The sequence below is a fragment of the Phocoena sinus genome, chromosome 4, assembly GCF_008692025.1.
Source record: "Phocoena sinus isolate mPhoSin1 chromosome 4, mPhoSin1.pri, whole genome shotgun sequence".
Lineage (NCBI taxonomy): Eukaryota > Metazoa > Chordata > Mammalia > Artiodactyla > Phocoenidae > Phocoena > Phocoena sinus.
In genome coordinates, this window is record NC_045766.1 from 133,375,718 (window position 1) to 133,400,920 (window position 25,203).

Here is a 25,203-nt window from a genome sequence, read left to right on the forward strand (position 1 = left end):
GGATGAAGTAGAGTTCTCGGAGGAGCTGCGTTCTCCCCAACTGTACAACAGCAATGCAGCGATTTCCACTGCTTTATAACCACTACAGCGAAAAGGGAGAGCCATTACACAATCTGAGCCTTCACACCTCTTGTGACTGCCTGGAGTCTGAAGCAAGCGGGGCAATCGGTCCATGAGGACACGGAGGTCCTTGGCTCTTGCAAATGGGACCAGCTGGGCCAGGATCTCCTGATGCAGCCCAGACTCTAGGGGCCCGTCAGCACTGAGAAGCCTGGTCTGCAGCGGCCTCCACAGGGCCTTCCTCAAGACAGGCATGACAGCAGAGGGTACTGGGGCAGAGACAAGCAGGGGAGAGAAGTGAGCGCCGTGGAGCACGACAGCTGGCTCACAAGGGCTGGTGGCTCTGTTTCAGGAAACCTGTGACCTGGGTGATGTCACACTGGTAGCACGAGACTGACCACGGCAGGAGCTGTGACGCCACGGAAATCGGCAAATGCTACAAATCAGTCTCCCCCAAGAGCCAGTGGTTAAAACATTTACCAGCACGCCACCGGTCACCTCTCATCACTCAACCCTAATAGTCCCGCAGGCCCTGGGCACAGCCCCGGCTCGAGGGTCATGACGAGACGGTGAGCACCCAGGTCCTGAACTCACTTGGAGAACCACTGGCCGGAAGACGCCCTCCTGCAGGGGCGCTCTTATTTTTTAAAAACATCTGTTATTGATGATACGAAGCTATGCAGCACAGGGGCAAAGCAGTGAGTGAAAAATCATTCGTACACACGATAAAAACGAATTAAATTGAATTGGAGGTGATCAGGAAGTGCCTTGGACCTGAAACCCAATGGGTGGAGAGAGAAGAGAGAGCGGGGCCCAGCCGAGTGCCTCGGCTCAGCACGGACTCACCAACGCTCCCAACGGTGGGGAGAGGGGGACGGGGCAAAGGACCATCACCCACGCCACTCTCTCAACCTAACAAGACCCAGCTGGGGCCGCTCCTTCCTTGGCCCCCAGCGGCCATAGCTACCGCCCACCACTGGCTCCAGCTTCCCGTGGGCAACTCGGGGTTGATGGGAGCTCCATCCTCAGACCTGGGTCAGACATCTGAGGAGAAACAGAACTAAGCGATACCTCCAGAATGTGAAGTCCCAGGGCTTAAGGGTGGACACACAGCTCTCAGCCCTCCTGGCTGCCCAAACCCACCCTTCCTGTACCTGCCGCGGGGCGCGTGAAGCGTTCGCGGGTCCTGCACTGGGTGTACATGCGGATGACAGGGAGGAAGTCGTCCAGGGCCTCCTGCAGGCAGAGCCCCAGGCTGGCCCGCCTGCACCACCGCTCAAAGCGCAGCAGGTGGGGGCAGCTGTGCTGCAGGAGCAAGGCCGCGGTGCCCAGGGCCGCCGGCGTCCGCCGGGCCAGGCAGTAGTCGAGCAGAGTGACCCCGACTGCGGGGGCCAGAGCCGGCTCTCTCTGCACAGCCTGGAGGAGCACGGCGTCCAGCTCGTCCACGGCCAGCGCGGGCAGCAAAGCCCCCAGGCCTCTCACGTACTCGGAGGCCTGGAGGAGCTCACCGCTCTGCAGCTGCTCCTGGGGGCGGCTGGTCAGCAGCTGGACCAGGGTCTCCCCGAGAGCGTTCAGGTGTCTCTCCTTCTGGCGGGACTCAGTGGGTCGCTGGGCCACCAGGTGGGCCTCGGGCAGGCTCAGCAGGGCCAGGGTGACCTCCCGGAGCTGGGTGCCCTCCATGTACGGGTGCAGCCCCTGCAGGGCTTCAAGCTGAGGAAGGGTCTTCGGCATCGGCGTGGCTGCACGGGCCCTCTGGTTCCGCAGCTCTTTCAGGACGCTCTGGGTGATGGCCTCTGAGTACCTGGCCAGGAGCCCCAGTTGACCAAGGCTCTGGAGGACGGGGGCACTCGCCACCAGCAGCGGAAGGACCCCCGCGCTGAGGTGGGCCGCCAGGAGCTTCACGAGGACGGGACTGAGGGTGTGCGGGGGGAGCGCCTGCTGCTCCAGGGCCAGGTACCAGCCCTCCAGCGTGGGATGCTTGAGGATGGCCAAGAGCACCTCCTCCAGCGTCTGAAACACAGTGACAGGGCACAGGCCTCACCCACGGCTCTGCCAGCAGCTGCCACTGAGGAGGACGGAGAGCAGAAAGCAGCTTTCCTAAGCCACTCCACCCTCAAGCCCAAGTCCCAGTGCCCCTCTCAGGGGTGCCCGCAGCACCCCAACCCAAGCCCAAAGCTCTTACCCCATCATAACGCACCTCTTCCCCTGTACAACGACGGGGCCTGGACTGTGACTCGGTCAGTGACCCCCAGCCCAGCAGGAAGCTGACGAACGCAGCCTGAATGGATTTACCGTGCAGTAAAACTGCTCTCCCCACTCAGGCAGGGCCGGGCCACGTAGAAATGCCAAAATGGGATGACGATCAACTGTCTCCTGGTTTCTCCCTAGCAGCCCTGCCCTCCTAAATAAATCTGGTTGAGGGACGTGGGTACCACCCGACCACCAGGGCAGGGCTACCCTGGCTTCGGAGAGGCTCTGTGGCTGGGGAAGATGGGTAGGGGTTAAACGATCCGGAACTGAAGGTGAAACTGCGTCCACTTCCAGAAGGAGGCTGGGCCTCGAGTGACCCCCTGAGGAACTAGCTCTGACCCCAAGACTAGTGTAAACCACTGAGCAGAGAGCAGCTGAGTGCACCCTGCTGGATTAGATGATGGCTTCACGCAGCCTCGCTGAACGCGATTCCTAGTCAATGAAGTCACCCAGTCCCCGGGGACAGAAATAAACTTTTTTCCTTATTTACTCTTCAGGAAGGAAAGAGGAGCCTACCACACTTTCCAACTGAGCTTTCCCAAACAGAAAGAAAAACAGAAAAGCACACATCAGGAGTGCTTTGCCCAACGACTGGCTAACAGGTGGTCTTGCACCAACAAATGCCCCCCCAAGAAAGCCCGCCTGGAGATCAAAGGAAGGGAGCCATGCGTTCGACTGTGAACTGAGGAACACGCCTGCACCCAAACCCAGTACAACAGGTCAAACGGCAAATGGTGAGAAAGATTCGGCCTGGCCCCAGTTCAAAAGCTGACTCACGAGACTGCCAGCAGGAGAGGAAGGCTCACTCTTCCCCAGGCAGTGTGGTCGCTGTGTGTGTTCACGAGGAAGGGCCCCACCCACTGCCCAGCCTTCGCTCAACACAGGTTGCAACCCTTTAAGAGGAAAATACGCAGTCCGAGTTCTCAGGACGCTCACGGCACAGTGGGAGGGAAAGTGCTCGCAGCAGGGCAAGTGTGAGCAGAGAAGCGACTGGAAAGATGAACTCCCCAAGTAAACAGTGCTTCTCTCGGGGTGGGCGGGGGATGGTGCTTAGGGCCTCCTTTGGAGTTCTCTGCACCTCCCTACTTCCCTGCAGCGAACACGTACTTGCTTTTAACCAGAATGGAGGGAAAGCCAGTGACTGTGACCTCACAGGAAAAGGCGAACCAGAAGGAGACCCAGGGAGGAAGGGCGGCGGTACCTTGTCATCGGCCAACTCCAGCGAGGCCATGGACTCCACGTCCAAAAAGAGGTCAGACTCAGCCTGGGCGGCCTGGCGCTTCTGCTGGTTCTGGGCGTCCAGCTGCTGACAGTGGATGACCAGGTGCCTGAGGAGGTCCAGGAGGAACTGCAGCAGGGGAGGCCCCGTCCTCCTGCCCAGCTGTGAGGACCAGACACACACGACCCTCAGGCCCAGGAAGGGCTGACAGTCACCAGAACACTGACTGCCGCGTCCCCCCAGGGCCAGAAGGGGAGAGTTGCCAGAAACAAGAATCAAGGAGGGAAGCAGGCTTAGATGGAAACTCCCGGTAAACTGCAAACAACCTCAAAGTCATTTCTTTTTCTTTTTTTCTTATAAAAGTTTCTAAAATTTATTTATTTATTTTTGGCTGCGTTCGGCCTCCATTGCTGCGCATGGGCTTTCTCTAGTTGCGGCGAGCAAGGGCTACTCTTTGTTGCAGTGCGCGGGCTTCTCATTGTGCTGGCTTCTCTTGTTGCGGAGCACGGGCTCTAGGCGCGTGGGCTCAGTAGTTGTGGCACATGGGTTCAGTAGGTGTGGCACGTGGGCTCAGTAGTTGTGGCACATGGGTTCAGTAGGTGTGGCACGTGGGCTCAGTAGTTGTGGCTCGCAGGCTCTAGAGCGCAGGCTCAGTAGTTGTGGCACGAAGGCTTAGTTGCTCTGCGGCACGTGGGATCTTCCCGGACCAGGGCTCAAACCCGTGTCCCGTGCACTGGCAGGCGGATTCTTAACCACTGCGCCACCAGGGAAGCCCTCAAAGTCACTTCTTAACAAGACATGTCCTCCTAAATCTTGACGAAACACACAGATTTATTTTGACCAAGATGAGGGGGAAAAGCCCACCTCAGAACCTAAACTAAGGGACTTCCCTCGTGGTCCAGTGGCTAAGACTCTGCACTCCCAGTGCAGGGGTGCCGGGTACAATCCCTGGTCAGGGAACTAGATCCCACATGCCGCACCTAAGAGTTCCATCTGCCGCAAGTAAAAAAGATCCCGCGTGCGGCAACTAAGACCCGAAGCAGCCAAATAAATAAATATTAAAACAACAACAGCAACAAACCTAAACCATAAATCTGTAAACCACCTCAGGGACAGAAGGCCCAACAATGAGCCGCCGAATTAAAACTTATAAAGGCAGAGGGGACGCCTGGTCGTGCCGCGGACCCGCTCAGCCGTGGGAAGGGCCCCGCCCGGCCTCAGCTGCCCCAGCGACCACGTTCAGCTGCGCGTGGCTCCCAGTCTGAGGTCTGTGCCTCTGCTCCAGGGAGAGGGCACAGCACCCGGAGCCGAGGCTCCCAAACCGCGGCCCGCTCGGGGCCCTGCACGCTGGCCACTGCCCTCCCCGTGTGCGGACAAACGGGGCGACGGTGGGGCCCCAGGCCTCCATCCACACCGTCACTCAGCGTGGACCCGACCGACAGAAGGCCACACTCTCTGCAGGTGGTGAAGCCAGGGAGCGGGGGCAGCGCTGACCTGGCCGAAGTTCTCCACGGTGCTCTTGAGGTACAGCAGCAGGTGTCTGGCGGAGCGCAGCGCCTGGTGCGTAGGGAGGTGCAGGAGGGCAGCCCGCAGCCGCCCCTGGACCCCCTCGTCCAGGAGCGGGAATGTGCCCGGGCCCTGGCCCTGACCTTGGCCCTGGCCCGTGTAGGCCATCTGCAGCAGGGCACTGAAAGAGGAGGCTGGGGGGTCCGGCGGAGCAGGGCTGCCCAACGTCTGCAGCGCCTGGGAGACAGCAGGGGAGGAAAGAGAAAAGACAGATCGGCACCGGGGCAAAGGGCACAGGGTGCTAAAACAGGGACAGGGCGACACGCACACAGAGGGACGTTTCACAAAAATCACCTACTGATACTAAATCTATGTGACCCTGTAGCATTTTATTCAAGTCAAGTCCCAACACGCTCGGTTACACGTATTTTCCTAGCGTGCGTCCACGTGAGGGCACTGAGCCGGGGAGGTATTTACACGCCCTGGAGAACAGAGGTCACGCGGCACAGAGACAGGATTTTACTCACAGGAGTCACTGTTATTAATCCCTGGAAACTGGGAAATGCCACCCTGGGAAGGAGCCGGCTGGGTGAGCTGCATGCCTTTCAAAGGCCTCCCCCGGGAGGACGGGAGGATGAGAGGACATGGCCGGACGGAAGATACGTTCCTGAAGTCATTCCGTCTCCAAGTGGGTCATTTCTTCTAACTTAGTTCCCAAACTGCCTTCTTTATTCACCTCACATGGCTTTTCTTGTTATAACTCCAAACACTGTTTCCTAAGGCCAGTACAACTAGGCCGCATGGTGCCCCGAAACTCAGTGGGGCTCGACCCTGGACCAGCAACAGCATGATCCGGGAACTTGTTAGAAATGCACATTCCCGGGCCCGCCCCAGACCTGCTGAATCACACGGCCAGCGACCACGTCTGAATGAGCGTCTGGGGGATCCTGACGCGCCCTCACGGGTGAGAACCGCCGAGTGCCTGACTCCACGGAGTGGACGCCTACACCTGGAGCGCCGTGCAGCACAGCACGGACTGCTAACACCCACGGAAGCTGCTGTGTGGCTCTGACCACCTCCTGACCACGGCCTGTCAGGTGGGGAAGGCGGCGATAGCCGTGATGGGCTCGGGCTCTGGAGCCCAGAGGCCTGCCTGGATCCTGAGTCTACCACTGCCTGGGGGCGGAACTGCTCTGAACCTCAGTTTCCCCATGTGTACAAGGAGGATAGTTAAGTCCAGACCCCTCTCTGAGTTGTGAGGATTAAATGGCGTAAAATACGTGTGATGCACCTAGGGATGAGGCCCTCACAAACCGTGCACATGCAATCAACACAGGCTCCTGCTACCAAGTTCATAAGAGGAAGAGGTCCTCCTTAGCCGCCTGCTTTTTCAAGCGCAGCCACAACTGAGCGAACACACAAAAGCACACAACACAAAGTGAATTTTTTGCTCCACCCAGCAATCCTAAGCACGCTGCATCAGAGCCAGACCTGCGGCATCCCTTTTAAGAATGCAGTCCCCACCAGGAGGAAACCATTTCTTTCTTTCTTTTTTCACTTTCCCGTCTAGCAGAGCATAGCCTGCTAGCGGCCTTCAGGTCTAACCGCTGAGCGTGCCAAGTCTAGGGGCCGCTGAGGTGTGCAGACGAGGGCCGTGAGGCGAGGGCGCACAGACCACTCCGGAAGGGAGGAGAAGGAGATCCCGCCCCCAACCCCAGCCTCAAAGCCCAAACGTGCAGCCGGCAGTGAATTCAGTTCCGCTGCATCGCGGAGCCCCTCGGGGTCTCATCACATTAGCTGAGCGGCAGAGATACCACGTGCCTTCCTCTCCTACTCTGGGGAGACGAGAAGGTGAAGAGCGTTCACCCTGTTAAGCTGTGAAAGCTACACAGCTGGGGTACAGCCCACTGCGGCCCACAGGGAGGAACCTCCGGGGGTTTCTAGGTTTACGCAGGAGTGGTGGTTGGACGCAGCTCACCAAGGCCTCTCGGGCTGGCTCCGGGATCCAGAGGCTGTAGTATCTGTTGAACCTGGACAGCTGACGGCAGCAAGGTGGGAGCGGAGGCTCCAACTTGTCATAAGACTGAAGCAGGAGACACAGAGCCAGCGGGTCTCTCTGGGTGTGGAGGAGGTCCGTCAACACCCCTGTCAGATACGCCACGATGCTTTCTCCTGCAAAGGAGGGAGACACAGCAGGGAGAGGCTTGCTGGGACCGCCCTTCTGTGACCCATCAATAACACCAACTCCCACCCATATTCAAGACCCAGAAAGAGTCATAACCATTCCGCCAGCGATCACACAACCATGCTGGAAGGCAGATGCTACCACTGCAGACCACGCCAGACTGTTATTATACATACAGCACACAGTCAGACATCGGCTGCTGAGGCCCAGAAGTGGAGACCCAGGCACGGAAGAGGTGAGGCCAGGGCCATCCGGGACAGGGACTTGCTTGGTGCAAACCAATCCATTTCCACTTCCTTGGCACACAAGCCTCCCTTGCAGTTAGGCTGGGACCACACGACTCGCTTAGCCACTTCCAGGCCTGGCCAGAACACCTCTGCTTGACTGTCCACTCTCTCTTCCTCTTCCACAGTGACCTTGGAAGCCACATGTTGAGATGGCACAGCTACAGGATGGGAGCAGCCAGGATCCCTGAGCTACCTCCTGGACAACAGCCACCCAGGAGAGCACCTGACCTGTCCTGGACCATGACACGGTCGAGAGAGAGACCTTTGTTCCTTAAACCACTGACGCATTGTGGCGTATGTGTTACTGCAGCAAAGCCTGAGCGATCCTGACTAATTACACCACTGCGGTCTGTGAGTGCTCTCTTGGGTCTGTGTTGCCTGGATACCCAGTAAGGACGAAGGACTTGTACCTCAGCATCAAGGTATCAAGAATAAATACTGAAGAGAAAATACCGGTGTTACAGCAGGTGTCTGTGCAGCCATGCAAACACATTATTTCAGACTCATCCGTCAAACGACCCATTTCCCAACAGCCTAGCCAGCCTCTAGATTCCTACCCCTGTACGCTTAGCTCTACCAGCTGTGCAGCTATCACTTTGGTGGGTCTGAACCCCTGCTGCCTTGGGTTTTCAGCAATTATTTCCAAAGCCCTCGGAATCCCACCTCCTACCCCAGAGAGGCCCAGCTGGCCTGATGCAGCCATAACATTCTCACTACACACAGGTACCTGCTTCACTTTCTGTTCCAAGGAGCAACTTATTCCTGGCTTCCAGGGCAGCGGGGACCACAGCACTGAACGGGAACGTGAGCACGACCATGTCTTCATTCAGTAAGAATCCAACCTCCTCATCCAAGCCTTCGCTGCCCTCCACCAGGACATCCACCATGTCGAGAACATCTGAGGCAGAAAGATGGGAATCAGGGCCAGGCAAGAGGTGGCAAAGGAGTCTACTGCAAGAATCCCACAGGTAGGGCAAGCGAGAGAACGTTTGCAAAAAGAGGAAAAAACAAAAGCTAAACTTCTCTTGCGGGAAAATGCTTAGTGTAATGTTTGATTCTAAACAAATAAGGGCATTATCTATAAAATCTTAAGACCTCTGCCAGACAAAATGCAGGACTATCCAGCTCAGGTAGTAACAGGTTGAAGTTTCCTCGCGTGACACTGAGAAGCCCGGAAACTTTAACCTGGATAGTCATGGAAATAAGCCAAAATCTGAGAAGCCACAGAGCATAAGGCTTGACGCACAGACTAGGGCCAGAGTGTCTGAAGTCAAATCCTGACTTTGCTACATCCTCGCTGTGTGAGGCTGAGCAGATTGCTTAACCTCTCTGTGCCCCAGCTGCCTTGTCAATACATAAAATGAGGATAACCCACCCCTCCCCAACTTGGGGTTGTTTATGAGGTTACATGAGTTAGGATTTATTAAGAGCTTAGAGCATCACCTGGCACAGAGTAAACACTGCACAAATAAAAACAACGCAGCAAATAAGCCCTGCACCTACTTCCTGTTACATAAACAAATAAGGGGATTTCCAATTCCAGAGGCAGCTGATCTCTGATGCAAAGAAATGGGGTGTCTGCCCTCTGCACAAGGCTTCAGTGCAATTCTGTTTTGTCTCTAATACACCACCGTGGCTGGCTCTTCAGAAGCCCACGGAGCGCAGGGAGCAGCACCCACCGTCAATGTGGGAGATGGGAACGCTGACGTCATCGGCGTCCTGCCGCGTCACGGAGGCCTGCAGGGCGCTGGCTTCCTGGACAAAGTCAGACGCTTTGTCCGTGTATGAATAGGGATTCGCCACCAATGTCAGGAGAACCTGAGCATTAAAGAGTCACGTGGGAAATATTTAGATGGTCACACGTGAAATGAAAAACGCCCCCAAATGTCGCAAGTAAAATAAAGGGAAGAGCAAAAATCTTAACAGGCCTTCAGAGAACAATCGTTTTTCTGCAAAGTTTTTTTAAAAAAACTTTTTGTTGTAGATTTTTAAAAAGTATCTCCTTTTCACATCAGACTATTGCTTTTAATACCGCTCTTAGTGTACCACTAATCCCTTCTACAAAACCAAACGCCCAAAAGGAAGTTAACAGCGCACAGTGATATAGTCCCATTTTACAGATTCTAAAACTAAATCGTTCTGACATCTCAGCAAGAATTAGGACGTGAGTCAGGAGGAGAGGCCTCTGGGCTCTGGCACATCAGAAACGCCTTAACCATACTGAGGGTCACTTAGTACGCCGTCCTGAACGTGCTCTCTTTACGTGGGAAATACGTGCTCACGCGTTCCAAAAACTGAATCACGGCCTCCTTGTTCTCCTGCTCGGTGCCATCCAGGTGTTCCAGCCACAGCTCCAGCTCCTGCCAGGTGTGCTCAAACACCCCTGTATCCCGCAGGATCTGAAAAATCAGGGAAGAACCCGCTTTCCGTGGGTCCTCTGAGACCCACGGAGCACAGAGGGGGTAAAAGTTCCATCCAGTTTTATCCTAAAAGCTACGCTTCAGAACAACCCCCACTGTTGAGGGAAACGAGGAAAAGAGGTCGCGCTGGGCTCGATCAAGGAGAACACAGCCCCTCGTCTCACTGCTGCTTATTCCTCTCCTTCAGCTCCTAAATAATAAAAAGGGAAAATATCCCGCTGCTACTTGAAAGTCTGCTTTTCAACCTGGGACTTGACTCCTCCCAGCCACTCAACCCTCAGCCTGCATGAAATTCTCCAAGACAGTGACCCAGTCAGGCCGAATCATCTCAACGTGGCTTCTCAAGACCCAGGCCTGGGCCAGAAGCACCACCTTACTTCTGTTCTAAGGGAGCAGAACTTGTTACGAGGCAGGACTTGGTTAAATGACATCCCCAAATGGCCCGACGACAGAACTCGGGGTCTCAGCAGCCCCTCGGCACGAGCCCTGCACAGAGTGCTCCGAGGGAGAGCCTGACGTGCCATTCCACCCACATGCAGGGAGTGATCATGAAATCACACCTGCACAACCTCGCAGAGGTCACGACCTAGACTTTCGCGTCCTCCAAGCAGCTCAGGCGAGGTTGAAGGGTGGCAAGACCACTGGCACTTCAAAGGTAAAATCTCTGTACCCTAAATACAATGAATGTGATAGAGGTCACGACCTAGACTTTCGCGTCCTCCAAGCAGCTCAGGCGAGGTTGAAGGGTGGCAAGACCACTGGCACTTCAAAGGTAAAATCTCTGTACCCTAAATACAATGAATGTGATTTTTCTAGCAACCCGCCCGGCCCCGGCCCTGACCAGGATGTCTGCTGCCCAGTGGAACCAAGGAACTAGATTTCCTAGCACTGCAGCAAGACCTGACGTAGCCCTGGAAGATGAGTTCAAGTGTAAGAAAGAAGAGACACCGACAAACTCCTCATTCCCTTCCACTGACTCTGGCGACACCTGTGCTGTGGGTGACGGCTGCGGTCAATCGCCAGGGCCCTGGAGGAGGCCGAGTCTGGAGCTGAGGGAAGAGGCATCGCCTATTAAATTGTTCCCCAGAGGGCTGAAACCTAATGTTTACTGAGTCTAGAATGTGCCAGGCATGGCCTACTATTTGATCACACGTAACCTCCCTTGCAATCCTACGGTTCTGTTATTCCCGTTCACCACGAAAAAACTAAGTTCAGAGAGGTTAAGCAATTTGTCCGGTGCCACCCAGGAAGGGCAGAACCAGGACTCAAATCTTGGAACAGGACTTCAAAGTGCCCGCTTTTCCCATTTCACCAGGTTGCCTCTTGGGAACACAGCCAGGTTAAGACAGAAGACATTAAAACTGCCGTAAAGCCTTCTGTTTTTAAATTGTCACAGTCTTAATACAGCCTTAATTCCACAACTGTTGACTAAGCATCTACTATACGCAAGATTGTACAAAACGCTTCTAGAACTAGGAACTGGTAGAAAGGCTCACCTTCACGATCAGAAGTTTGGTTGATGACTTGAGATGCGAATGGCTACTGGTCACAAACATCTTCATCAGTAAGTAAAACACGGATCGCTTTCCTCCAATAATTTCTGCATCTGGGCCTTCCTGGAGTTCGAACAACAGAATATTATAAATGTAACAAAGGCCAATGCTTGCTGAGCGAACAGGTACTGCATGCCCAGTGTTCTCCCCGGCCTCTCATCTCATCTCATTTTAACCACCACTCGGCAAGCCTGCCGGGATGCTATACACGAGGAACCTCAGGAGTTAGGAGCTCCTCCCACACCCCCGAAAGCAGCTGTAGTTAACAACAGTCACAGCAGGAAGCACGGGGGCCCTTCAGGTGCTTCACATACACTGACTCACTTTGTCCTCCCAACAAGCCTGCGGCGGGGACAACCGTCACCCCCATCTCACATGTGCAGGCACTGAGGCACAAGGAGGTAATGGCCGTTTAATGACCGAGGTGGAACTCAAGCCCAGGAGCCCTGGCGCAGACACAGCACTGGCTGGCGGCGGGTGGCTGGCGGGAAAACACACCACCCAGGGCTGCCTGACTCCGTCCAACGCCACGCTTGCTGCATTTCAGCAAGATGCCGGCGCGGATATAATCGGTTCCTTACACGTAAGCAAGCCTCTTAACAAAGGCTTCTGGGCTTTGAACACATGGAGCTCCAGATTCCCAGCCCAGACTCCGATGCATCTGTGTCTCCCTGGAGCGTCCCCGCAGCCCTGATCTGAGCACATGAGGGCTACTGTTCCCAAAGCCCAGCAGACCCATCTTATGAGCAAAAAATGAAGCATGGGATATAAACTAATATGTTAATACCAGTTCTTTCAAGGTAAGAGGCCTCTGTTCCCTTTCCAACTAAATCGTCAAGACCCCAATGGCCCAGTTCAGCTGGGGTAAAAAACTAAACACCCCAGACTCATCCGTCATCTCACTGGGGTCCTGGCAGCGACCTCACGGGGGTTGTCAAGTTGAGAGCAGGGTCTGGGCAACACTGCCTGGGTCCAATCCTGGATCCTCTACTTACGGCCGGGACCCCCCGGAAGTCTCCTAACCAGTCTGCGTCCCAGCTGTCTCGTCTGTAAGTGGTGATAAGTGAGATGACACATAGCACACTCGTGCCAAGCCTGGCATTCGGTAAGTTCTCAGTGAGAACCATCCTCAACTATGAGGCAGGTGAACCTCGGAAAGAGGACTTAGGGGAACACAGAGATCCCAGTGCCACGGTGTCCTTCCACCCTTCTGGAAATATCACCTCTGAAAGTGCCAGGGTACGTTTCCGCACTACTGGCTCCATACAAGAACTCAAAGAAGACGTTTAGTCATTAAAACAAGTCATCTGAGCTACTCAGAAACACACTCAGACAAGGCTTAATTTGGCCTGGTCATTTTCCCTCTTTGGATAGAAGTGACATGGCGTCCTGTGTTTAAATACAGAGGTAAATATCTGTTACATCTTGATTTCCCTTTACGATTCAACATTATGTTCTCCAGAAATCCTAGAAGACGTTATCAAAGACACAGAAAACAACGCCAGCAATCTTTACTGATTTTTCCACCAGCCTCAACTCTCTAGTGGCTTGGTGTCTATTCCCATCTCTGTCTTAAGTCCTTCCAGGATGAGGACAAAGGAGAAGGAAATGTATTTTGTTTATTTCCAAAAGGGTTTTTAAAGGACAAGAAGAATGTAAAAGAGTCAAGGGAAAAAAAGTAAAAAAAAAACTCCCAACACCCAGCAATGATACATTTTCAGTAAGGATAGCTAAGCACCTTACTTTGCAAAGCAAAGAGATTCCTGGTTCACAAATCAGGACCTGGCCTCCGCTCTAGAGGCTTCTCTCTAAAAGGAGAACCGTCAACGTCTTCCTTCGCAACCAGCAGTCAGGGTTCTGATGCAGCTAGAAATTCCCAGGCCAGAAAGCCAACAAGCCTGCAGGTGAGCTAACAACAAAGGCAGGGTCACGGCCTCCTACCTGGGCCTTTAACCACAGAAACTTGCTGGCGGGCAGTGCCAGGGCCACCTTGAGAACAAGGTGCTGCAGGGTGACAGGCACCTCCTCACGCAGGCCCTCCTCTGAGATGACGCCTGTGGGTGGGAAAGAGGAAGACAGACGAGACGTCCGGGGGTGGGGGGCGGGCGCGGGGGCCCAGCTACTGCCGCCCTGGCCACGAGGACGGGACAGGGAACTTTCCAGAGAACTAGGCAGAAGACGTGGGGGTTCCGCCCATCCTTGTCCTGCGGCCACCCTCACACAGGCTGTGCCCACTCTCCTGCCCACACACCTCACTGACACATCTCCCCCGTCCCAAGGTCTATCCAAATCCTTCACCAAAGAGTGGGGGTGCTGCATGCCCTTCCCTGCACTCGGCCCACACTGACCTCTTCCTACATCTCAAAGCCCCCAGTGCACACTGCCCTCCAGGTACAGTCTTTCGTGAGTGTGACCCCTGGTGCAGGGCACAGGCCTTGCTCCCTAGACGGCAAGCATCTTGTGCACAGCCTACGGCCGCCTGGGTCTCAGACAGGGTCCTCAGCCTCTGGCCTGATTTCTGGGTTAATCCTTTGCTCGGGAAGGACGTGGTACCACATGTTAAATGGCCACTTTATAGTAAATCTCATATTCTCACAGCAAGAGAACTTTTTGCCTTTAAACCACCAAAAAGTTAACTACAGCTTTTTGAATAGGATTATTTCAGTAGCTTATATAAATTCCAAGAATGCTATTTCCGCAAGTCTTCCTCCGTAGGCCCAATTACAAAGTCAGTTTTATTAGACAAACTTTTCCATCAAGGAAACATGGCCAGACAAGCATAACGTTACTTTTACAAGATGCGGTTTGAACTTCACTGGGTAAAATACGAGTAACCATGTCAGAAGTGCCTGTGTGTGAACGGGACCTCCTTCTAAGGGGCTCTCATTTCTGCACCCCTCTTCCTTTGCAAAGAGGCTTTAGAATTAACATCACATAATCTCATCTGTCTATCACCCACGGCAGGCAACTCAGCCTGGCTGGCTTCTCCCTTCTCTCTTGAGGCTGCCAAGTGTTCAGCTGATATCTCCTTAAGGAAGACCAGCTATTTAAAACACATTGGTCCAGATGAAAACAGCCAGGCTGGTGGATCACACACGCCGGCCACAATGCCCAGCAGCCTTCCCGGTCCTCGGCGCCGGAGCCTCTGCTCCAGGTTATCCACACTTCCTTCCTTCGCCCCCACTGGCAGGACCAGCGGAGGGGCGCCCACCGTCCCTCGAGACGCACCTTTCAGGAGCTTGCTGAAGTCAAAGTTGTACTGCATGACCACGTGCGGGACCACCTTCTGGTAGAGGCAGATGACCTGGAGCAGGGCGGCTTTCAGAAGAACGGTTTCTGCATCATCTGAACCAGAATTAAACAGCTTGAATCAGGAAACACGCTTATTCTCTGTCCTCAATCAGTGCGCGATCGAACCACCCGTGACCCAACATGGTCAACTGCATGTGAAACACTGAGGCTGCAGACAGATCCCCATGGAGCGAGATTGAAGGAGTCAACGTGGTAAAAGTCAAAGCTGTTCAAACAGGCTGGGTCTAAATCCCGATTTCACAGCTGTGAACTCGGACAGGGTGAAGCTACTCTGTCTCTCTGTGCTTCAGCGTCCTCGTCTGAAAAATGGGGACACGCAGCAGTGCCTACCCCTACAGGGCCGCGCAAGGATGAAACAGGACAGAGGTATAAGACGTGAAGCCCACCGCTTCACCAGTGACAAGGTCTGAGTCAACACATCTTGTTTCCAGGGGGACCATGTAGCCCACCGCTATCCGCAGAACAAAAGAGAGGCCTCCTCCCTCACGGAAAGGCCAGAGCCCATCGCACTCATCATACAAGTTTTTAGAGAGACACAGTGCTTGCATAAATCTTGGGCACATTTCTAACAGATGTTAAAACTCAATGTACAAAAACAAAACACAAAAAAACTCAATGTACAATGCCATGCTCATCCTTCTTCCTAAGCAAAGAAGGACACAGGATTCATTCAGAGCCAGAGAGGCCTTCACAAGTCCCTCTAGATCAGCCCCTCTGGACAGGAGGCTCCCAGGCTGCCTGTGTCAGTGGTATCTGCAAACAGAAGAGGCCCCTCACCGCTCTGGGGAGCCATGCAGGTAGCAGGGGTCTTGTTGCCCCTTTTCTTTGCTTTCTCGTCATCCTGTTCCGTCTCCTGCTTCCTAAGTGACTGCCAGACCCACACGATGGCGTTCAGATCTGGTAAAATCTAAAAGGGAAAACAAAGAAACAAAACATCAGTCACCCTTAAAAGGAAGAGAAACAAATGAACTGAACCTACTAACAAGGAGAAGCAAAGAACAGAGGAGAGGGGCCAGCATGTACAAGTGTGTGTGTGTGTGTGTGACCGAAAGAGGTCCCAGCCTCTGGGAGCTCTGGTTTGGGGTATAATTCCCAGAACTGAACACTGTAAGAATTTGGTGAAAACACAGCACCAATCATTAAAACAAACCCCTGAAGACTTGTTCACCGGAGCCAGAACCTGGGAACCAAGAAACTCATCCCTACGTCCGGCTGGGGGTACCCAGCCCAGCAAGCCCTTGGCTCTTCCGGGCAGCTACCCAGTCTGCGGACGCGTGGCCTCCCTGCTCACCAGACCGAGCCCCAGGGAGGAAGGAGCAGGTCACCCATCACTGCAGCCCCAGTCCTTATGAGACCTGAGTCCCAGGAGCGCCCCAACCCCTTCCCTTCACTTTGCACCCGCCCTCTGGGCCCCAAGCTCGCCTCTTCCCCCTGGTGTGCTCGCCTGTGACCCCTGTAAGCACAGCCCAAGCCTGGCTCCCGGGCCTACCTTGCTCAGGGCTTCTCTGAAGAGCCGCACAAAGTCCTCCATCATCGCGGCCGTGTACACGCCTGACTCCTGCCAGGCCCCTTTATTCCGGCAGTAGTCAATGGTCTTTAAGGCTCTCTCCAAAATGACGGAAATAAGGGACAAAGCTGTGTGTTTCACTGATTTGCTGTCCAGCTGGGAAGAAAAAGAGGTAAATCCACAAGTGTCTTCGGGCCGCACTGGTGGACACGGAGCGCCCAGGCCCTGGCCCTCCCCAGGAGCCTGCCGGACCTCTGCGCTGTGCAGAGGTGGCCTGGGGACCCTGCCCGCTTCACCTCCTGCAGATGTGACCTCAGCAGGTGCCGGGAGCACAGTTACTAAAGGTGGCGTCCGATGGTTATTCTTAACTGCTGTTCCACAGTCTGTTTTTGGTAAAGTCTTCCCTGACCACCACTCGGCTCCACGGATTACCTGCCTCGACAACAGCCGAGATCCCACCGGCACCTGACCGGCCTCTCCACTTATCGTCAGGTGGAGAGATGATGGGCAAGGGCACCAGGCACCCGAGTCCGGCCATCCACCTCTAGGCGCACAGCCTCCACCCCAGGCCTCCCACATGCAGACTCGCTACCTGGATTCAGACAGCCAGGAGGGCCTTCAAAATCCTCACTCGCTGAAGAGGTTCAAGAACCTGTGCTATTACCACAAAGGGGGAAAGGCTAGGCCCCGGCCGGTGGCAGTATGTCCCTGGGCCAGCGGCAGCAAGGATGTCTCCTGGGCACTTGGGAGACGCGTTCGATCTCAGGCCCAGCCCAGCCCAATGCCATCAGCCGCGGGTGACTCCCAAGTACAGAGAAGTCCAGGGAGCACAAGCTGGAATGCTGCAGCTTTACAGTCAGGTAGAAACAAGAAGGTTCTCTGACGGGCCTTCAGTGTAATAACACCCCAGGCCCCCAGCACTCCAGCTGGCTGGCGTCTCATTTTACATGGACGTTGTACGCTAAAGCAGCTTTACGTTAAATGTCTTAAACCAATAACCACACCCACCCCATCATCGCTTCAAAGGCAGGACCCAAACCAGTGTTACACCCACCAGCTTGGAGCGCAAAGCTCAGTCAACAGCCTGAGACCCTGTCTCCAAACACGTTCTTGTTTCCTGTTTCTAAAACAAGCTCACTCTTTTCTTTCTGATCTAAAATATACGCCATTAAAATTCTGCACATAACACCGTAAAGAATACAAGAAAAACATCATTAAAAAAACCCACGCACTCCCAAGTCCACCCCCCAGACACACCTGTCTCTGGTGTCACTTGTACGAACACACTGTCACAGCTCAGAAAGCGCCAGTGACGAGAAGGCGAAGCTGTGGCTTCCCCTCCGCTGGCCCTGGGCCTGCACAGGACGGCAGCCTCGGCAGGAGAGGAGGCCATGTGCTCTCCCCGCCCCATGGCCACCCCGTCCGGCGGATGCAACACCCCCTAGGGGCACAACCCCTCTCTCCTGAAACAGCGTGACAGGCAGCGAGACAGCCTTTTATATCCCAGACTGGGGTATGTACCGGGGTCAGCTCAAGGGGGAGTGTAAATGCAGCCAGCCAGATTGAAACTATCTTCTCCCCGTGAAGACACCTTCCTTTCAATCCTACTTTGCAAGTCCCTGGAATAAGGTATCTTATGTCTCTCACAAAACAGACAGGCAAGCTAGCTGGGTCCTCACCTTGATTCTACGATTTGGCAACCACAGCAAAAGGCCTTCCTGGCTGGTCCCACCCAGGCCTCTTCCTCTTTACTCCAGCTCCTCCCCACAGCCCCCTGGCCACTCTCAGCACAATCCCTGGATGGGTATCAAGAAATGCTCAATCCCACCGCACAGTCCAACGAGTCTTCTCCAATTTACGGTAACTGCCCCATCACCACCGGAGCCGACCCACCACGGCAGACCCTGGTCCTGCTGTGTTCAGGTAACAACCCAGCCTGCCTGAAGGATGGGGACTCCACCCACACCGAGGAAAGCCCAGGCCCTGCACTCCTCTGAACACCTGGTCTCCCCCAGGTGGGTCTTGAGGCAACCTGGGTTTAGGAGGGGCTGGCTGGCCTAGGACCTGTGTATGCCAACAATTCATGGCTGTTCACCTAAGGCCATGATTTATGGTGAAAAATGCAAGGGTCCCTCACAGTGTGGTTTCTGATGGGACTTGGGAACCTTTATAATAAATAATGACATGGACTTAAAGCATCAATTTTTTCCTTGAACGTGTCCTCCCCAAACTCCTGCAACAGCTGGTCCTCAAAGTAAATGTTCCCCAGAAAACTTAACACTATTCATTTAACCCACAAAAGAAAGGATTTGCTGGGCAAATTTCAGTCCTGCCCTAACCAGAGCTCCTAAATTGTGAGACTTTAACACATGACATTAGGCTGTAGCTGAGCACACTTCCCCTCCCACCCTTGGGAAGGCCCAGAGCCATGGAGGGGTCCTGCCGTCCCGGCTCTGTGCTGGAGCAGGGCAAGCACGTGCCTCGGGCCCCAGGGCACCGTCCACGGGCGAGTGGACACATGGAAAGCCTCAGAGGCTCTGACAAAACACGAACCAATACACGCAGGCCGGTATTCTCAGCAGAGTCCCCAGCACGGCCGGTGGGGCAAGCGGGAGAGAGTCTGGAGGCAGGGTCCCCACTCACGTTCAGTGCTTGGGTGAACATGATCTTATTGCACACCAGGGGCACGGTGGTCACCATCACCATGGCCAGGAGCCGGGGAAGCGGGATGAACTCTCTGGTCTGAAACGCCCGGGAGATGTCTGGCTGGGCGGCATAGATCTAGCGAAGGGAGAACAGAGAATGAGCTGGTGACGGAGGTCAGCTTTCAAGCCTGAGTCCGTCTAACTGTAGGCACCCGACAGTAAAGCCGCTGCAGGGAAACCACCACAGTAATAAAGGTCCAAGGCTCGCCACGAGGAGCAAGGTCTGGAACACTAACCCCAAAATCCACTTGTTAGAGACAAGTTGGGTCATGAGACTGTTACTGGGGACAGCGACCTTCAAAGGAGAGCCTGGTCTGTGGTCTGGGGAGCCTCTTAAAACCTCTGATGGCAAACAAGTCACTGCTAGAACTCACAACCGGATTATCTACTCACCAGTTACTGCACTTGGCAGGCACCTAACAAAGTACGTCATCTTTTCAACACTTCATGACAACACTTTGGGGTAGGGATGCTTCATATCAAGATAAAACATGTTTACAGATGACAAAACTGGACCTCGATGAGTCTAAGTAATTTCTCTAGGGCCATGAGGCTAGAAGACAGAGAAGCAAGGACTCTCATCCTGCTCTGTGACGGCCACGCACCTGCCCCTGCCCCTCCGGAGAGCAGTGGCAGAGCAGCTCCCGACAGGGGTGGTGGCCACAGGGATACCGTCACCAAAGTGGGGGGCAGGGTGCCTCGTTCTTGTCCCAAATACACACTGGGAGGGAATTCCCTGGAGGTCCAATGGTTAGGACTCAGCGCTTTCACTGCCAAGGGTGCAGGTTCGATCCCTGGTAGGGAACTAAGATCCCGCAAGCCACGTGGTGTGGCCGTAAAAAGAAAAAAAGCGAACACCCAAATACATGCTGGGACCACCGCACACACAGGCATTCAAGGAAAATGAGGGAATATGTGAATAAAAGTTTGTTTTACAGGTAACCCCATGCCCAGGTCAAAGCACAAGAAAATAATCCCAGGTGTGTCACCATTAGGCAGTCCATAAATCAGAGAGAGAGAGAGAGAGACAGAGAGAGAGACAGAGACAGAGAGAGAGAGAGAGAGAGAGAGAGAGAGAGAGAGAGAGAGACAGAGAGAGGTGAAGCGAGCCGGGCAGTACTGCCTAAGAATCTGTAGCAGGCACTTCCTTTGGTAGATGAGGGGAGGTTGACACCCATGATCAGATGGAAATTAATTCATATCCACTTGAACAGACCACCAATTCACAGCTTATTTCAAGTCGTTCTAAGTACTTGAAATGGCAATCTTTAAAAACTATTGTACAGTTCAGACATTTCACTAATTCCAGCCCAACTGTGCCGAAACTCATCAAGATCTCACTTCGAGCAAAATCTGGTTGAAGAAGATGAAACTGGCTCAACCGATTCAAAAGCATAAACCTCAAAATTCAGCTCAGTGAAAAGGCAAATGTCCTTAGAGGATAAAGACACCAAATTAGCATCATCTAAAATACGCCCCGAAGAACGGCTGAAAGAAGTTCCTCACCCTGCAGAGCTTATCAGAACGCCACTCACCCCTCACCGCTACCAACTCCTCACACCCACCCGCCCACGACCCCATCTAGCAGACTTCGAAATGCCCATGGCCTTCACCTTGTTTAGCAGTTTGATGTTACTGGACCAAGTGGACTGCACCCTTGGGAGAAAGGAAAACGTCACTTCCTTGAAGTACTTGTTCAGTAAGTCCGGGCACACTTTCAGGATGTTCACCACAAGTTCAGCGACCAGCTCATCGTCTGCTGCAGTTTTCAAACCCAGCAGGAAGTGCAGGAGAGTCAGGTTTCCTCCTCTGCCAGGGAGAGAGAGAAGAGAGAGGGGGGAGCAGGGAGTCTTCACAAAGCACTGAGAGCTCAGGATGACAGGGGTAGCTCCGCTCAGTAAACACGGCTGTGACACAGTGATGGGCAAATTTCATTTCTGGTGAATTTCCCTCCCAGCAGAAAGTGAGATGTTTTCATGGTCTGTAGGGCTCCCACTCTCCACCAGAGGGCCTGAACTTCACCCCTCTACTTCTGAGTGGCTGAAAAAGTCTCTACCTTGTTCTGTTCCCCACCTCTCCTTCCCTCCCTTGAGTTCCAGCTGACTTTTAAAGAAGAGGAAATTTTAAAATTTTCTTTTGTGATTTTACTGACCACTTCCCTCCAACCACACACAAAAAAGCACATATGTAAAGATGTATGTGTGCATTAAGTATAAAAATACAGAGAACGCATTTTTCTTTTAAAAGGATTACGGTTGGGCTTCCCTGGTGGCACAGTGGTTGAGAGTCCGCCTGCCGATGCAGGGGACATGGGTTCATGCCCCGGTCCAGGAGGATCCCACATGCCGCGGAGCAGCTGGGCCCGTGAGCCATGGCCGCTGAGCCTGTGCGTCCAGAGCCTGTGCTCCGCAACGGGAGAGGCCACAACAGTGAGAGGCCCGCATACCACACACACACACACAAAAAGGATTACGGTTCTTTCCCCATGAAGTGCTCACAAACTGCCACAGTCCACAGTGCCACAAAATTATTTCTAAAACTCAACCACATGGCACAGAGTCCTTCTACGGGTTTCTGCTTCCTCTGTTTCTAGCTCATTTCAAACTCCTACACTTTCACTTCACAGCCGAAAGAAGCTAATATAGGGGGGATAATCTACTGTATGAAAAGAGTCAAAACTTGTCCCAAAGTGGGCAGTTTTCAAAAATATAAGAAGATGATAAAAACAGGAAAACCTAGACATTAAAACTTCGAGAAAGGGAGCACCTGGCCTAGGATCTACATGGCCAAGTAGGTTTTACCTCCAGATACCTTTTAAGAAAAGATGCCTTTTCATATCTGCTTGTCCCTGGGAAGTCATAATATCCAGAAAAAAAATCAAAATTTGCCTCATTGGCGTGTCATGTTGATGGCTTCTGGGATCACCACTGTTTTGCAGCCCCTTATAAACTGACCAAAACTAAGATGCAATATGACACTTTACAGACAATAAAAATTTTTCAAAAATTGAATTAGAGGGCTTCCCTGGTGGCGCAGTGGTTGAGAGTCCGCCTGCCGATGCAGGGGACATGGGTTTGTGCCCCAGTCCGGGAGGATCCCACATGCTGCGGAGCGGCTGGGCCCGTGAGCCATGGCCGCTGGGCCTGCGCGTCCAGAGCCTGTGCTCCACAATGGGAGAAGCCACAACAGTGAGAGGCCTGCGTACCGCAAAAAAAAAAAAAAAAAAAAAAAAAAAAATTGAATTTAGAATATAATTTTGATCAGAAAGCTATCCTTTAAAAAGCTTACAATTCTTAATAGGAAAATATCCTGAGCAAAACATAGTTCGTGCTTTCAAATGCATGGAATGTTAAATTTGCAAAGAGTGGGACTTCCCTGGGGGTCCAGTGGTAAAGAATCCACCTTACAGTGCAGTGGACATGGGTTCGATCCCTGGTCAGGGAACTTAGATCCCACATGCCACGGGGCAACTAAGCCCATGTGCCACAACTACTGAGCTCGCATGCCTCAACTAGAGAGCTCACGTGCCGCAAACTACAGAGCCCACGCGCCCTGGAGCCTGTGCCACAACTAGAGAAGAGAAAACCCAGACGCCGCAACTAGAGAAAAGCCCGCGTGCCGCAATGAAAGATCCTGCATGCCCCAACTAAGACCTGACGCAGCCAAAAATAAATTAAAAAAAAAAAAGGTTTACCTAGAAACTTAAAAAAATTTGCGGAGAGTGCCAAAAATACTAGACACACACACACAATTTTAATGAACGATGTAATAAAATGAATAGCATTTAATTCAGCGTTTGCAACACGTGCCAGACACCGCTCGAGGCAGTTACCACACACTGCCTCTCTCTGAGGTGGGCACTAATTGTATTTCCTTTTTACAGATGAGGCAACATTGGCAGAGAGGAGTAGTAACCTGCTGAGGTCTCGGAGGCACTCCAGAAACTGTTCTCTGAACCTCCACAGTAAGGCTCAGAAAGCTCTGGCCCACCACCTGCCTTTGTCAATAAAGCTTTATTGGAACACAGTTACACCCATTTGTTTGTTTATAGCATGGCTGCTTGGGTACCACAATGGCACGGCTGAGTGGCCACACTAGGGGCTATATGGCACACTAACCCTAAAATACTTACTATCTGGACCTTTAGAGAAAAAGTTTGCCAACCCTTGCCTACACTGTAATGCCTCACTTTCAATGCCTACTATGTGCCAGGCAGGCACATAGGGATTCAAAACAGACTAGTCTCTGTTCTCACCAATTCTTGCCTATTGGGTAATAAACAAGCAAATAAGTAAATACGCAAGATGGTGATAAGTCACCATCAGAAGCAAGGGCCAGGCGAAAGGACAGTGACAGTGGAAGGACTATCTCAGAAGAGGGCTGCCAGGGAAGGCCTCTCTGACGTGGCGACATCTGCACAGAGACCTGCAGGAAACGAGGGAGCTTTACGACCACTGGGAAAGGAGGCATTTCAATTTTCTCAAAGCTTTCCATTAACACCCCACAAACAAAACTCCCTTCCTCTCTCCTAAGCACAAACATTTGTCTTTTGCCCATGGCTGAAAAAATTTTACATAAACCATAGCTTATTTAAACACACCCACAACCACTAGTTGGTTCAATATACTCATTAAATGATCAACTATTTTATGGGTCTCCTTAATAAGGAAAAAGAGCGTTTTTAGCATGGTGTTATATTACATTAAGACTCAAAAAGTCTGCTCTTACATTTCAGCAAGAAATCAAGCTTACTCTCACTGATGAGAGAAAAGCTACAACATCACCAAAACAAAATTAAAAGAAAAAGGAATGACATGGCAAGTTAATTCATAATAATCACAGAACCAAAACAAGTTCAAAGCCACAAGCAGGGAAAAAAATTCCCACCAAATTAATCCCATTATGAGGGATCAGTCATTTTCTGACTGGTTGAAACCGAATCAAACCATCTCTATCCTTATAATAAAATGTCAAGGGGGTAAAACTAAGGGTCATTCATAATGACCAGAAATTATGTCCAATGTTTTTAATTGTCAAATGGGAAAAAAGCAGGTTAATGAACAATATATCTAACAGTAGGCCGTTCTGGTTTAAATATTAATAACGTGGATATGTATTATAGGTCTATGACTCTAAAGAGAAAGTCCAAGAGAACATAATCTAAATCATTAGCTGTGGACTTTGTTTCCTGACTGATGAAATGTTATCATAATGGTGAAATACGAAATAAAACGTAAAAACAAAACTGTGAAATCCCAACTCATCAGCAGCTGACCCCGAGGAGACAAGGGTTGTGTAGCTGTCGTGAGTGTGGGCTGGGAACCAGATCTCCTAGGTTCCAGTCTGAGCTCTGCCGCTTTCAGGGTGAGTGACCTGCCCTCTGTGGGCCCATTTTCCTCATCTGCAAAACTGGGGTAGCAATGGTACCCACCTAGGACTGCAGTGAGGCATGAGAGGGTACCCCATCTCTGGGAAGGAGGATGTAACAGAATTATTCTCAGATCCAGCTGACACATAGTTGCTGAGTGAACACACACAGCACCTTCCTGGGTGAGACACCTCACACTCTGTGTCTGAGTCAACTGCTACCCTGAGACTCTGCCCAGAGGGCACACAACGAACAGGAGCCCTCTGGGTCCTATTCTGAGTTCATCCCTAAAATGAGTCAGATAATGCCTAAAATGCTAGTTCTAACCCACTACAGTTCCGTTATTTAACAGATTTCCACTGTAAGCCACGTACGTGATGACCTCTGAGAACTCACACTCAGGATTCACACGGGCGTTACACTTTACCTGCCGAAGGTACCAAGAGACGCGTCATAAAAATTAATCCCGTGCTTGAGCGAACAGCAGAGATCCATCAGGAAGTTATGAACAAGCTCCCTCACCATGGTTTTCCCTGCGTCTTCAGCAGAAGTCTACGAGGGTTTCAAAGAAATTCAGTGAAAATCCCAAGTTCATAAGTCTTACGAACAACTACAGGGTAAAAACTGGACAATATCACATGCTTAATGGCAACTTAGAAAACACTTTAAGTTGAACATTTGGTGTAATTCAAAAACAAAAAACCCCCCAAAAAAACAGAAACACCAATCAAAATTTAAAAATACTCTTATATGTGGAATCTAAACAAAATAAATAAAACAGTAACAATTTTTTTAAAAAGCTCACAGATACAGAGAGCAGATTACTGGCTG

General features: G+C 52.5%; 1 protein-coding gene across 2 annotated transcripts in view; it reads right to left on the reverse strand.

Annotated features, from left to right (window-relative positions):
- The window catches only part of URB1 (URB1 ribosome biogenesis homolog), a 64,867-nt gene that overhangs the window by 24,828 nt on the left and 14,836 nt on the right, over positions 1 to 25,203 (reverse strand). For both annotated transcript variants that reach the window (XM_032630361.1, XM_032630360.1), the window contains exons 8-23: positions 24,800 to 24,924; positions 20,618 to 20,813; positions 18,943 to 19,080; positions 16,282 to 16,455; positions 15,570 to 15,699; positions 14,709 to 14,825; positions 13,422 to 13,534; positions 11,424 to 11,543; positions 9,790 to 9,906; positions 9,187 to 9,325; positions 8,235 to 8,405; positions 7,014 to 7,207; positions 5,024 to 5,272; positions 3,512 to 3,691; positions 1,215 to 2,070; positions 128 to 329 (exon numbers count right to left, since the gene is read on the reverse strand). In XM_032630361.1, the coding sequence (XP_032486252.1) occupies positions 128 to 329; positions 1,215 to 2,070; positions 3,512 to 3,691; positions 5,024 to 5,272; positions 7,014 to 7,207; positions 8,235 to 8,405; positions 9,187 to 9,325; positions 9,790 to 9,906; positions 11,424 to 11,543; positions 13,422 to 13,534; positions 14,709 to 14,825; positions 15,570 to 15,699; positions 16,282 to 16,455; positions 18,943 to 19,080; positions 20,618 to 20,813; positions 24,800 to 24,924 (3,221 nt within the window). The remainder of the gene's footprint in view (positions 1 to 127; positions 330 to 1,214; positions 2,071 to 3,511; positions 3,692 to 5,023; positions 5,273 to 7,013; positions 7,208 to 8,234; positions 8,406 to 9,186; positions 9,326 to 9,789; positions 9,907 to 11,423; positions 11,544 to 13,421; positions 13,535 to 14,708; positions 14,826 to 15,569; positions 15,700 to 16,281; positions 16,456 to 18,942; positions 19,081 to 20,617; positions 20,814 to 24,799; positions 24,925 to 25,203) is intronic.